This window comes from Amblyomma maculatum, chromosome 6 (genome assembly GCF_055883805.1).
Source record: "Amblyomma maculatum isolate TAMU_Amacu chromosome 6, ASM5588380v1, whole genome shotgun sequence".
NCBI classification, from domain to species: domain Eukaryota; kingdom Metazoa; phylum Arthropoda; class Arachnida; order Ixodida; family Ixodidae; genus Amblyomma; species Amblyomma maculatum.
In genome coordinates this window covers 61,279,479-61,293,811 of record NC_139349.1, presented here as the reverse complement: position 1 = coordinate 61,293,811, position 14,333 = coordinate 61,279,479, and the positions used below count along the sequence as shown (strand labels likewise).

General features: G+C 44.6%; 1 protein-coding gene and 1 long non-coding RNA gene across 2 annotated transcripts in view; one reads left to right on the top strand and one right to left on the bottom strand.

Annotated features, from left to right (window-relative positions):
- Positions 1–14,333, top strand: part of LOC146185852 (uncharacterized) — a 377,146-nt gene that overhangs the window by 328,660 nt on the left and 34,153 nt on the right. The window lies entirely within an intron of this gene.
- Positions 3,920–5,842, bottom strand: LOC146185853 (uncharacterized). The gene has a single exon (XM_084606768.1). The coding sequence runs from the start codon at positions 5,833–5,835 to the stop codon at positions 4,714–4,716; it is 1,122 nt and encodes a 373-aa protein (XP_084462894.1). The 5' UTR covers positions 5,836–5,842; the 3' UTR covers positions 3,920–4,713.

The window sequence follows — 14,333 nt, the reverse complement described above, 5'->3', positions numbered from 1 at the left end:
TCGCACCGAAGGAAGCTGATATAGATGGTGACATGTAATTTAAAGCACGACACACTTTCAGCTACACACGCTAGCGGCCGTAAGTAAAGCACACCTGTCAGCCATAAGTATAGGCCTATATTTGTGGTCGTAAACTGTTTTATTGTATTTTAAGGTCACTTAGAGGTTTTGTACAGGCGCATGTTGGCGTAACCTGAGGTTTCGTGTTTAAGCTAGGGCCAGCGCAATAAAATCGTGCTCCATGCGTGGACGTGGCATTTGTCTCATGTTATCTGACCGGTGTGATTGAGGCCTCAAGGCTCGGGCACGACGCAGCGGGAGAAAGAGATAGACATACAGAGAGAAAGAGAACTCTTTTTTAAAAAAGAGAGAATTTAGCTGGCGTTTAGGATTCGCTGACGTGCTACTCTGCATAAGAAATAGTATTGTGGAGAAAAATTAATCAGATAGAGGTGTGGGAAATAAAAGAAATGAAAATAGTGGAAGATAGAATGCGGTCATTGAATGCCCACTACTAGGTCGCAACGTCGAGTAATATTAAATCATAAAGTGGGCTCACATCCTTCATTTATTCGCAGAAAGCATAGAATGGAAGCGGCAATGCACAACGTCAATATGGCGGCGTCTTCTAACAGTTTTCTTTCACTGTCTTAATTTTCCGGATGGATAAGAGATAGCATGGAAGGAAGAAAGGAGAAGGAAAGGGATAAGAAGAGTATGACGAGATAGAAAAGTTCGGATCATGGATGCGGTTTATGCCGGGGTCATTTTTCTTCGTTTCGCGCAACTCGCTTCCACCCGAGAGCGAGCACACACGCCTGCATTCTCTTGCTGGCTTTTGCGGCAGACCATCCATGCGTGTTTACTCCGGAGTCATCACCGGGGCAGGGAGAAAGGAGAAAATAAAACTTAAACTGACTACAGCAGTTGTGAAACTGAAGGCAGCACAAGGCCTAATTCAGAAATTATAATTAAACAGTCGAAAGCTTCTATTACACGTGGAATCGGCAGTGATAAAATTAAAAACATAGTGCTCTATACAGATGGGTGACTTCAATATCAAGATAGACAAGAAGAAGGCTGGAGGCAAGGCTAGTAGGTGGCTAGTTCATAGGCTCTCGAGAGAACGGGGGCAGATATTATTAGAGTTCACAGAGAGGCATAAATTACGAATCATGGATACCATCCTGTGGAAATGACAGAACAGGCATTTGATCAACAACAGGATTTGGATCAGGTTCCTCAGTTTCTGCCTATGGTGCAGTAAAGCGCTCCGCTCCTATTCAGGTATACATGAAACTTTGCTCGGTCAAAGAGCAAGAAGGCGATGTCCAACGAAAATGTGTCGCAGGTTTCACGATTGGCTTGATGTCTGTAGCAAAATGTGCATCCGCGAGTGGACTCAGGGCAAATCTGTGAACCTCTGTGATGTGCATTGTGGACGGGTACACCATATATAACCCTACAAACACTGTTGTAAAGTGTGTAAAATGTCTCCAAGCCTACTGTGGTCTATTCGAAATGGCAGTGTAGCGGAACGTAGCGAGCAGTACAGAGACGGCGAGGCGACGAGCTGCCTCCTTTCCTGCGCCACGATTCTTGCTTGCGAGGCGTTTCACTGAGTGAAGCTGTGGCTTTCATTTAACTAACTGTTCTATGCATTCTTTTATTGAACCAAGTTGATTGGTTGAACGCGAAGCATCAGGATATTTTTATTTATTTATTTACAATACCCTCAGGGCCCGTAAAGGCATTGAAGAGGGGAGTGGGTTAACAACAAAACAAAATAAGCATAACCGTATCGTTTACAAGGGTATGAATTTCAAAAATATCTAAAATACAACAATAAATACAAAAAAATTAGATACAATAAGAAGCAGTGCAAAAGTCCTGTCAGTATACAATATTAGCTAAAGCAGTACGAAAATTTGAGTTATCATTGATGGAAACAATATCTGCGGGAAGGTGGTTCCATTCAGTCGATGTTCGGGGTATGAATGACTGTAAGAAAGCGTGTGTATTACATCTACCGAGGCCGATTTTATGATGATGGTCAATGCGATGGGATACATAGTGAGGTTGAAGAAAGAATTCGTCACTCAGGCTAGGATGATGATAGAGCTTGTGGAACAGGACTAAGCGAGATATTCTGCGACGTGATCTTAATGATGGAAGTTGAAGGTCGGACTTCATGGCTGTAATACTTTCGGTTCGGCTGTAATTAGAATAAATGAAACGGACGGAGTTATTTTGAACAAGTTCTATAGCGGTGATTAGTTTTTCATAACCTGGATCCCATACAGATGATGCATACTCTAATTTAGGGCGTATTAGTGTTTTATATAGCAATAACTTTAATGACGATGGAGCTCTCGAAAAGGCACGGCGTAAGTAACCAAGCATGCGGTTAGCGTTGTTAATTACATATTCAATATGGGTTGTCCACGTGAGGTTAGATGAAATAATTATGCCCAGGTACTTATATGAGTTTGTTGATTCCAAAGGAACGTTATTCAAATAGTAAACATGCGAGTCATTAGAAATCCTTGTTACACGCATGCATTTACATTTACTAATATTAAGTTGCATTAACCATTTTTCACACCAGGTAGCAATCGCAGTGAGATCAGTTTGAAGACAGTTAATATCATCTGGGTTTTTAATTTCACGGAAAATAACGCAATCATCGGCAAAGAGGTGCATGTTAGAAGTTATCTCAGAGGGCAGGTCGTTTATGTAAATTAAAAAGAGTAAAGGTCCTAGTACGGATCCTTGAGGTACACCGGAGTTCACATCAGAAAGCGAAGAGTTATGACCGTTTACTGATACGAATTGTGAGCGGTTAGTAAGAAAGCATTCAATCCATTTTAAAACGTTTGGTTCAATGTTAAGACGACGAAGTTTGTGAAGCAGCAGTTTATGACAAACCTTGTCGAAAGCCTTAGAAAAATCTGAAAATATGCAATCAGCGAATGAGGATCGATCCAGAATGTGGTGCAGTTTATGGGTGAAAGATAAGAGCTGAGTTTCACATGAGTACGACTTACGAAAACCATGTTGTGCCATTGTAAAGAACGAGTTTGATTCAAGGAATACTGTCACTGCTTTGAAGATTATGTGCTCTAGTAACTTACAGCATGTACTTGTTAGAGAGATGGGACGATAATTGTTGGCAATGTTTTTGCTTCCCGACTTATGAAGAGGAACCACCTTCCCAATCTTTCATTGCGTAGGTAATGTACATGTGTCAAGAGACTGTTGAAAAATCTTTGTTAGTATGATGGAACTATAAGTGGAAGTGTTTTTCAAAAATTTAGCGTTGATAGAATCGAAACCGGGAGAAGCATGATAGTCGAGATTTTCAATAAGTTTTGCAACACCAGCTACGTCTACCAAAATTGGGAACATGGTCGGGTAGTTGTAGTTCTGTGATTCAGGAAAGTGAGGACTAGGAGCGCTTGAAAAATTTTTAACAAATATATCGTTTAAGAAAGATGCACATTGGGTGTTGGAAACCTGTTGGCCAGACGAGTTCTGTAATATAATTAAGTTTTCAGAGGAAGGGTTAACTACGCGCCAGAATTTACGGACGTTAGTTTTCAACATGGAAGGCAAAGTATTGGAAAGAAAATGACGCTTAGCGCTTTTTAGAGCGGAGATGTACTCTGAAGAAGCTAGTTTATAAGCCGTCCAACGTGAATTAGTAGGCGATGCTTTAGCTGCACGATAGAAGCGTTTCTTTCGGTTAGAAAGGCGTCTGATATGACCGTTGTACCACGGGGCGTGACTATTTGAAATGATGGTGCGGTTTGGAACGTATCTTTCAGTTAAGTCTTTTACCTTGGCTGCAAAACTATCCCAGTTTGTCTGAACAGTACTGTCGTGAAAGTTAGTCAAAAAATTGTCCACAAAGGCCGATAATTCTCTATTGATAGCTTCAAAGTTGGCTTTTTTGTAATCAAGAATCAATTTGCTTTTTTTGTTCGGCTTAGGGCAATCCAGGCTGAGACTGAAGTTTAGCAACGAGTGATCACTTATACCAGGTAGAAATATAATATCAGAAGCTAAGTTAGGCCGATTAGTTAGAATCAAATCCAGGGTGTTTGCAACATGGTCGGTGACTCTTGTGGGACGCGATACCAATTGTGTTAGGGAAAAAATAGAACAAACGTCTAGAAATTCTTTGGCTTGGGCTGAAAAGGATAACAAGCTAGGAAAAGGATCGTTCCAAGTAATATTTGGAAAATTAAAATCACCAAGCAAGAATAGGGGGGACGAAGGATATAATGCACAAGCCGCGTTGATGGCGTCATGAAGGTCGTTATTAAATGTAGAGGGATATGAAGGGGAGCGATAACATGCACCAAATATCACTTTCACATGACCTAGGGTTACTAGTGACCAGACTATTTCTAGATTAGTGTCTATTTGGATGCGCAATGAGGGAATGTCGCTTGAAATAGCAACAAGAACGCCCCCTCCACGGTGGCCATTTCGATCACAACGGTAAATTGTGAAGTCACGCGCATTTTCGAAAATTTCAAAATCTTGTATGTGTGCAGAAAGCCATGTCTCAGTCAAAACGATTATGTTTGCAGAACTAGAGTCGACTGCTGACGATAAGGAATCAAATTTATTAACCACGCTTCTAATATTAGTAAAAAGAACAGAAACGGGAGCTACTCTTAAATGGCTACTACCCCTCACTCTCTCCTATGTTGCGGCTTCAATAAACGAGGTAGCATCGGTATTAACGTTGCTATCGCTTGACTTGGTTTCCTTAACACTGCAAGAAATGGGATCGTAAATGTAGCACTTGTGGTTTAGAAGCAGTTTGTTGTAACGTAATTTAAACTTGGGAGACCCATCCCGACTGTTGCCAAATTCGATTAATTTTTTACGGGCGAGACGGGTAGAGGCCGAGAAGTCTTCACTAACACCAATGTCCTTGTCTTTGAAATCACTACGCATTGCAAGTATCTTTTCTTTTATTTTGTAGTTGCCGAACTTAACAATGATCGGACGGCACTTATTAGGTGCAAAGGAACCTAGGCGATGCGCACGATCAATTGAGTCTGCTGAAAATGTGACTAATGACGAGTTTAGAAGCGATGTTATTTTTGCTTCAGTTTCCTGCCAAGATTCTTTACTGTCTGAAATGCCATGAAAGATTAGATTGTTTCTACGCGATCGGTCTTCTAGTTCATCGAGCCGGGATTGAAATTGGTTATTTTGCGTTGATATTTCATGTACAGAAGACTGAATAGCGGAAAAATCGGCGTCGTACTGCTCGAACACTTTGGTTTTTTCTTCTAGGTCGTCTATTCTTTTGTGAATACTGGCGATTTTAGCTTCCATGTTCTTTTGACTATTCTTGATAGCTTTGATATCAGCCGCCAATTCAACGTGACTTTTCGAAGTTTGCAGTGAACGAGAGTGAACATCTTTCAGTAAACGAAAAAGAGTGTTCATTTGCTCAGCAGGATCGTCCGGCAATGAGTCGATTTCCGTAAGTGATTCGGATCGCGTATTGGGACCAGGGTTGGACTCAATGTCCCCGGAGCAGAGCAATAACAGCGCCACAGAGAAGCACTCGCAAATTGTTTCACAGAACACCCGTGGGCACGGGAACAGTAAAAGGAAGGGGTCGTCGCATTTCTTTGTAAATAATGGAAAGGTTTTACACACCTGCATTGTAGGAGGATGAGCGTAAAACATCATGCTGCAAGCTCTGCCCCCGTGCCCACTGAAGGTGAAACAGACAGGCGGTCCACTTGTATCGGTTGTCGAAGATGATGGCATGGTTGATGCGGCTGGTAGATCGTAGGCGAGCATCACGGCAGGAACTCGGCCGAAGAAGGGCATCGTATCACTTTCGTCTTTGGATGTGCTTGATGTTCCAAGGGGCGTTGTAACATGTGTCGAGCCACAGGATGACGTTGACGGCCAAAACGCGAAAAGCGCAAGTAGAACCTGCATTGTAGGAGGATGAGCGTAAAACATCATGCTGCAAGCTCTGCCCCCGTGCCCACTGAAGGTGAAACAGACAGGCGGTCCACTTGTATCGGTTGTCGAAGATGATGGCATGGTTGATGCGGCTGGTAGATCGTAGGCGAGCATCACGGCAGGAACTCGGCTGAAGAAGGGCATCGTATCACTTTCGTCTTTGGATGTGCTTGATGTTCCAAGGGGCGTTGTAACATGTGTCGAGCCACAGGATGACGTTGACGGCCAAAACGCGAAAAGCGCAAGTAGAACCTGCATTGTAGGAGGATGAGCGTAAAACATCATGCTGCAAGCTCTGCCCCCGTGCCTACTGAAGGTGAAACAGACAGGCGGTCCACTTGTATCGGTTGTCGAAGATGATGGCATGGTTGATGCGGCTGGTAGATCGCAGGCGAGCATCACGGCAGGAACTCGGCTGAAGAAGGGCATCGTATCACTTTCGTCTTTGGATGTGCTTGATGTTCCAAGGGGCGTTGTAACATGTGTCGAGCCACAGGATGACGTTGACGGCCAAAACGCGAAAAGCGCAAGTAGAACCTGCATTGTAGGAGGATGAGCGTAAAACATCATGCTGCAAGCTCTGCCCCCGTGCCCACTGACAATTACCTTTTCTGAGGTTGTTCGAAGCGTTGGCCTTCGAAAAGAAGATTGGCGTCAACGTCGACAGGCGGTACTGTACGACGGTGTTCAGGTCAAGAGATGGATGCATGGTCGTAGATCGAAGGCCATTGTTGTCTACTCTATCAAGTGTCAATTGTATCCCCGTTTGTTTCTGTGTCGTATTACGGTACGTCGTCCGATGTGTGTCGTACGCATATATTGTAAACCATAGGTCGGCAGTTTTGTCTAGTTTCCATGCTAGTTTCATCAATACGCCGTTAACTAGGGTGGGAGAAACGGCCACGCCCTGAAGCCTGGGACCTAGCCTCGGGACATAGCGTGGTGAGCGGAGTTGCAGCGACCCCAGTTTGAACTTTTCTGCCGAAGATGGCGTTCTACACCAAGAGTTTCAGAGCCGCCGAACGATGCTGTTGCGAGTCCATTCGATGCATAAATAATCTAGTGGCTCCATTTTATATATATACTATGCAGAAATGCCAACTCAGAAAGCTTTTATATGCATAATTTGGTCGAGATTGCGAGCAACATGGTTATTTAGGAAAATTTGAAAAAGGAAAGTTATCTGCAATGTTCACACCCGGAAATTTTTCGTTATAAGGCGGCCCCTTAAGATAAAATAAATATTTCTATGCTTATATTTAATTAACTTATGTTCTGTGATTAAGATTGCCATTGTATGCAATGTGCGCATTGAAGTAGGTGCCCTTGAGCACACCACAAAAACTTATCTCTGATAGTTGATGATATACTAATTTGTAAACATAAAGAAAAGCCACCCCGTACGTCAGAAGTATTCTAGTTTTCGGGCTGTTCGTTCGGGGATCGCTAGCTACTATTACAATTTGTAAATCCGAAGTATATCTCCAGAACTAATTCCCAGGTTTCCTGATAGATAGACATTACGTTTTATATTTATAAAACAGACAAATGTTCGAAAGAAAGTCAACCGTTGGAGAAGAATTCTACTGCAGATCCCTAAATGAAATGCCACGATCTATATTTGTCCAATAATTGGCCACCAGTGGATATTTATTAGTGCTCGTTTCATGCAGCCGTATGATTTACTTATCTTCGCTGCCACTGGGCTTGCCTGTTCGATGCTGTATGAAACATGGATGAATTAAGCGCGATCTGATGTTGCAGAAAAGAGCCAAGTAGTATTCTGCTGATAAGAGTTGTTGTTTATTTTTGGCACTGAGAATCTTATGGGATTTCAAACCTTTGTGTCTCTACAAATTCAGTGAAGTTGGTTTTTTGTTCCCTTTCTAACTGATAGCAGTGCACATTTTTTGGATAAACGTATTTTAACAACTTGTCGCAGACACATGTTTCAATAAATATAGCGGGCACATAACGCCAGTCATATTTTTTTTTTTTCAAGAAATAAAAATACAAGTATTTAGGTAGCTTTTGCATAGCACTCAAATACACAGATCCGCCTAAAGATGTCGTAGCTTTTATAGTCTTAGCAAGACGACTCGCGGAGTAACCATCTCGTAGCATGTCTTTTTAATGGTGGATTATTATTGCGTAAGCATTAAGTGGGTATGTTTTCAATGTAGTTACACCGGACGTTTATCTGCAGGATTACGTTCGAAAGAAATACGTGATAAGAAGACCAATGGTTGCTCAAGACAGAGGGTGAAAAACTCTCGCTGGGAAACTAATACATGGAGAATAGTTGAGTTAGAGCTAATTAGGTTAATTAGATGTCGGGTATGTCGTGTCCTCAGAGGCAAGATTACGGCGAACGAAACGAGTGATAAGAAAAAGAATGGCCGCACTAGATAGAGTGAAAAAATCTCGCTGATGAAAAAATTGGCGTGTGCAGAGTAGTAGTAATTAGTTACAGCCAATTAAATAAGACGTCCGCTATGTCGTGTCACCAGAAGATTGTCGTGAGGATTACGTTCGAACAAAACGAGGATAGGAAAACGAATGGTTGCACTAGATAGAGAATGAGAGCTCTCGCTGAGGTAAGTAGTTGGTACATACAGTGTGATTAGTTAAGTAATTACATTCAATTAAGTCAATACGTTTATCGACATGATTGCGTTCGGACGAAAAAATTATAAGAAAGTGAATAGTCGCACTAGAGACAGGATGAAAAAATCTCGCTCTAGAAATAATTTGGTGTATGCGGAGTAAGTTAAATAATTAAAGCCAGTTATGTCAACCAGACGTCTAAGTTGCGAGAAGGGTTACATCGACTTCCAATGGGAGTCAACGCTGTACCCAACTTCCATGGGGTGTTGCTTCACAGTAGGCCGTGACAAACCTTAAGTCCCTTCTTCCGTCGTGTCTCTTCTTTCTTCCACAAAGAATGCTTAAGCATTCCCCCAATTCGGGTGCGGCAGTTATCTCGAACGGTTTTTTTTTTGCATTTTCACAATCCTGGTTAGAAAGCCTGCACCTCTACACGAATGAAGTTTTATGAAAACATAAATACTTCTTCATTGGTATGCAGATCATAAGCACATGGTAGAGGAATGCTCCGAGCTTGCATGGGATTCCCGGTAGTATCACTTTTACTTTTGACTTTATAAAACTTGCGCGCTATATCTGCTTTATTCATCTTTACCATCATATGCTTAAGAAGGTAACCTGAAGTGAGCATTATTAGCCTTACTTCAATAAACAAACATAATGGGAAAACTTGTGTGACATCCTTATTCTAGTTTTCTATTTATTCCAGATTTTAAATTATATATATATATATATATATATATATATATATATATATATATATAGGAAATGAGGCGTTCGTTATTCGTTATTACACACGAAGGAAAAGAGCCAACGATCGGCGAGGCCAGGGAAATCATAGGGGATTTATCTTTTAATTTTATTTTTGCTTTTGACCTAAATTGATATTACAATGTCCTAATTTATAGTACTAATTATACTACTAAATAAGTTCAACAGCAAAACTGAAATTAAAATAAAGGTAAAAATAGGTCCCCTATGCTTTACTTCGCCTTGCTTACTGTTGACTTCCATCATATCTATAGTGTCCAAGCTAAATGTAACCAAGGTTTTAAAAAATACTGTGGTCCCAGCCCAGTGAAACTAATTCAGAGCTGTTCAGACCACCTATGCTAATCTGTAGGAAGTTTTTCGTTCAGAAGAGTTATTTAGTTAGTAAAGGCTAATTAGCTATTCTTCATTTATTGCCTTGCGAGAAAAAGTGTCAATACAAATTTGTAAATGCCCCGGCGGGGTGGCGCAGTGGTTACGCCGCTCGACTACTTTTCCCAAAGATGCGGGATCAAATCCCGGCCTCGGCGGACGCTTTTCGGTGGAGGCAAAAAGCAAGGCGCCCGTGTGCTGTGCGTTGTCAGTGCACGTTAAAGAACCCCAGGTGGTCAAAATTTCCGGAGTCCTCCACTGCGGCGTCTCTCATAGCCCGAGTCGCCTTGGGATGTTAAACCCCACAGACCAAACCAAACAAATTTGTAAATCTCTAAAAGCGGCTAGCTGCGTTTTTTTCATTGTCGCCCTATTTATAGGCCTGCAAATATGCTTTCGCGTGATCAGCTGATATTTTAAATCATTCGTCAAGTGCGTACAACCAACTTCATCGTAGAGAGCACGGCCCAGAAAAGCGCATTTTGCTATCTCGAACTCGTATTGAGGCTTAAAGTGACGTCGCGGTCACTAGGAAGGAAGCTTTTTTTATTGTGTCAGACATTCTTTTCAGCTGGTAAAAAATCACTTTATGTAAACGCTAGTTTAATGGAAACAGCGTAGCTAGTTGTTTATCAAGATCTACAACCTTTGATTTGACACTTTTTCTCTCAAACTCAATAATTAAGGACACCACTAATTAGTATTTACTAAGTAATTAACTTTAGTAAAGCGAAAAAATACTGCGGATTAGCATAGACGGCTCTGAACAGCTCTTAATTTATTTGACTGCGCTACGACACACCATAGTTTTTAAAACCGTTTCTACATGTAGCTGGTACACCCGGTATGTCATAAGATGTGCTCGACTTTGTGCTTCAAGTTGGTTGGTTGGTTGGGGTATTTGGGTTATTTTTTTTTTGGGGGGGGGGGGGATACCGGACACGGGTTATGCCGGCCTTAATTCGCGGCGGCACTCTTGGTGTCCGGGGGAAGGGGAGATGGGATGTTGGGAGGGGGAGGGGGGGCATCATCGTCGTCGTGGAGTCGCTCTCGTCGTCCTTGTCATCGGCTCCGTCGCCAGCGCTGTGGCCAACAGGTCAGAAGGCCCGGTGGTGGGCTACAGTCTTGCAGCTAGGCCGGACTCCTCCAGGAAGGCCAGCAGGAGCCGGTGGGCTGCCAGGGGGCTCCTGGCCGGGAAGAGCAGGTGCTCCTCGGTGGCAGCAGGAAGTCCGAGGGCCCGGTAGCCTGCCTCCATCTTGCGACGGTGGTGGGCGTGTGCCGGGCACACACAGAGGAGGTGCCCCAGCGTTCCTGCATCACCGCAGGAGGGGCATGCTGGGGTGGGGGCCCGGCCACGGACATACATCGCCGTGGGCGTCCAGGAACCTCCGGTACGGAGGCGTAGGAGGAGAGTTCGCTCCCTGCGGGCGAGCTTGTCGGACAGGCGGTGGAATGTCCTCCCCTCGGCGATCCGCCGATCGTGGTGCAGGGCCCTCGCGGCCTTCTTGAGGGGGAGCCTGGAAAAGTCAAAGGCAGATACATGATTAGTCAAACTTACCTGGTCGGAGTGGGCCGCTTTGGCAAGTGCGTCGGCCTCATCGTTGCCCTGGATGCCCGCATGGCCCGGGATCCAGTGCAGTAAGATGACGAATACGGCATCCTCCAGGGCCTGGAGGCGCGCTCGTAGGTGGCAAGCCGATAGCTGGAAGCAGTACGGCTTGCGCAGGAGCTGCAGTGCCGGCCTCGAGTCGCACAGGATGGTGTAGAAGCCTGGGGGCTGACCAGTCTCCAGGAAGTCCGCTGCCAGATGGAGGCCCGCCAGCTCGGCTGCAGTAGAGCTACCTGGAAAGGAGAGCCTGCAAGAGCTGGACACCCCCACCTGTGGGGCCGTCATAGGCGCTGCAGCCTGGCCCGTGGAAGGCAGGACCGAGCCGTCGGTGAAGAGGAGGGTGCTCCCTTTGCACTCTTCAATCAGGGCTGCGGCAGCCTGGACCAAGGCAGCAGTTGGGGAGCGGCGCTTGCTGACCCCCTCCAGGTCAAGGGTGACCTGTAAAGGAGGACGTGTTGGTGGAGGAGGGAGGATGGAATACCCTGGGGCATCTCCGATGAAGTCCTTGTACACAGCCGTCAGTTGCCCCATCCGTGAGTGGGGGGCGCTGCACAGTCGTGCCAGGAGGGAAGCTCCGTCAGGGGCATGGTGAAGGCGGTCCACGTGAGTGAGGCCTCTCTGGAGGAGCTGCAGGGTCAGGGGGTAGCTTCAAGTAAAGAACGCACCTGCGCAGAAGCTTCGCTATTTCTCGTTGTGCCCTCTCACCGGCCTGGGGGAAAGAGCGTGTTCTCCTTGCTTCAGCCCGAACACATCTTTTTTCGGCGCATTTACCAAGGAGCGTATCAAGTATTCATAAAAGCATTTCTCCATTGGTCAAATATTGGGCTCACGCATACGGTGTTATGCACTGCGCAGCGAGACGTCGAAAAAGAAATTACTTCGGCTTGTTTTTTCTTATTTGCATCTTCTTTAGTTTGCGCTCTTCTATTACTAAGAACTAAATGGCTGCGACTGGCATGTTCTCGAGAAGATGCTGGCATTTCCGGGCAAGCTGTGGACGCTGGCCATTGTGTCGCCACTCAAAGATGGCTTCTGTACGAGGTAGCAGTAGAAAGCCTAGAGCGTGCATAATGTATTCATGCGAACGATGTGTCTACGACCATAAAGACAGGTACCGTATTTTCTTCTGTGTCATACGCGGTTTATGGATAAAAAAAATGTTGGTGTAAATTCTATAAAGCGGTGCGTCTTATATGCGTTTTTCTTTTCGTTTTGCGACATGTTCAAATCTAAAATTTATCGTGAAACTACGACGATAACCACTTTCCGACTACGAATTCTAAGGCAGGCTCACAAGCCCAATCATTAGTAATATGAAGTGCCGCAAGATGACGAAATTCGCGTTCCTCGCTCGCCCACACTGCCAAGCAGACTCACGCTTCCATTGCCATATCGCAACTATGCTTGGTGGTCACTAAAGGCCTGTTCTGCTTTTACTGCGAGTACTGCGCCCGAAACTAGAGCACCTGAGCACAGCAACGATCACAGCAGCGATTCTGAGTAAAAAGAGGACTTTCCTGCAGCGCTACCACCAGGGAACTTTTTTATAGGGTGTTACACGATGAACTCTTTGAGGGTTTTGAGTAAAAATAATGGCACTCTACCTGCGCGAAAGTTTTCTCTTGGGCATAAGTATTGCCCCTTTTTTATCATAAGGAGCCTAAGGAGTGTCCTCGAATGTACGAATCATTTCGCAATGGCCGCACAGTAATCATCCAGATAGGTCCCTTTGCCCTAACTGGCTAAACTCAGGTGCGTCTTTTACAAAGTTTTACAAAGGTGCATCTTGTATTGTCCCGTAGTGGTGACAATGCTGTCGACCGCAAAGAAACAGGCGGGTAGGTGTAGCGCTGTAATGAACTTACTATTGGGCTGACGTGCGCCGGCAAAAGAACAGAGAATCGGCGGCGGCGATAACAAAAAACCTGCTCGTCGGTCGTTGAACTAAGAATGCCGGCTTCGCACGTGAGCACTCGATTTATAGGCGTCGAAGAAAGGCCTAGATATAACCGCGAACGGTGACTAGCATACTCTGGAACATTGCAGAAGCGCGCGTCCGTGGCAGGAATTTTTCGAGATACATCTCCAATCATCTGCCGCAACAAATGCAATAATAAAGCCGCGTCTTGCGACAACGAACATGAACAAGCAAATAATACAGAATTGTGCGTTCGAATCAGAGTGATAAGGCCGCATGCCGGAGGCTAGCGAAAAAGGGCAAATAGACATTTGAATGGTTGGCGCTAAATGAGCACTTTTTCTCTAGAAGCCTAAGGATATTATGGGTGCGTGTTATACAAAGAGGCGTTCTATACAAAAGAAGATACAGTCGCTTAGTGTTATCAACACTACCAGAAAATATCTAGGCAAACCCTGGTCAATATAGGTGCCGCGCAAAGTTGGACGAAAAGGGATTTAGGCATGAACCTCTGCAAAACAAAAATTGCATCGCTCATCCTGCGGCTGGTGAGAACCAAGCAACTGAAATATTTAATGCTTTTATAATTATCACTAATGTAAATATAATCAGTAGCAAGCGCTCAAGGGATAGCGTAGCGATTATGGTAGCATCCGTCGCGAACAACAGGAGGTAAGGGACGATTTGCGAAGATAACCATAAGGCACATGTTCTGAAAGAACGGAATCGCTAAGCCTCCATAAATACGCGAACCCGCCGCGGTTGCTTAGTAGTTAAGACATTCCGCTACTGAACAGGAGTTTGCGGGTTTGGCCCCGACCACAGCTCGCGCGTTCTTATGGAGGCGAAACGCAAAGACGTCCGTTGGCGGTCGATGCAAGGGCACGTTAAAGATCCTTAGGTGGTCGAAAATATCCCGGAGCTCTCCACTACGGTACCTGTTTCCTTCCTTCCTGCTTCATTCTCACCTCCCTCCCTTTCCTTACGGTGCTGTTCAGGTGACCTCCAGAAGGTGTCACAGAACTGCTCCTTTTTTTTTTCTTTTTATAT

Coding starts and splice junctions, on each gene's coding strand:
- LOC146185853 (XM_084606768.1), bottom strand. CDS start 5,835: ATGCTCGCCTACGATCTACCAGCCGCATCAACCATGCCATCATCTTCG.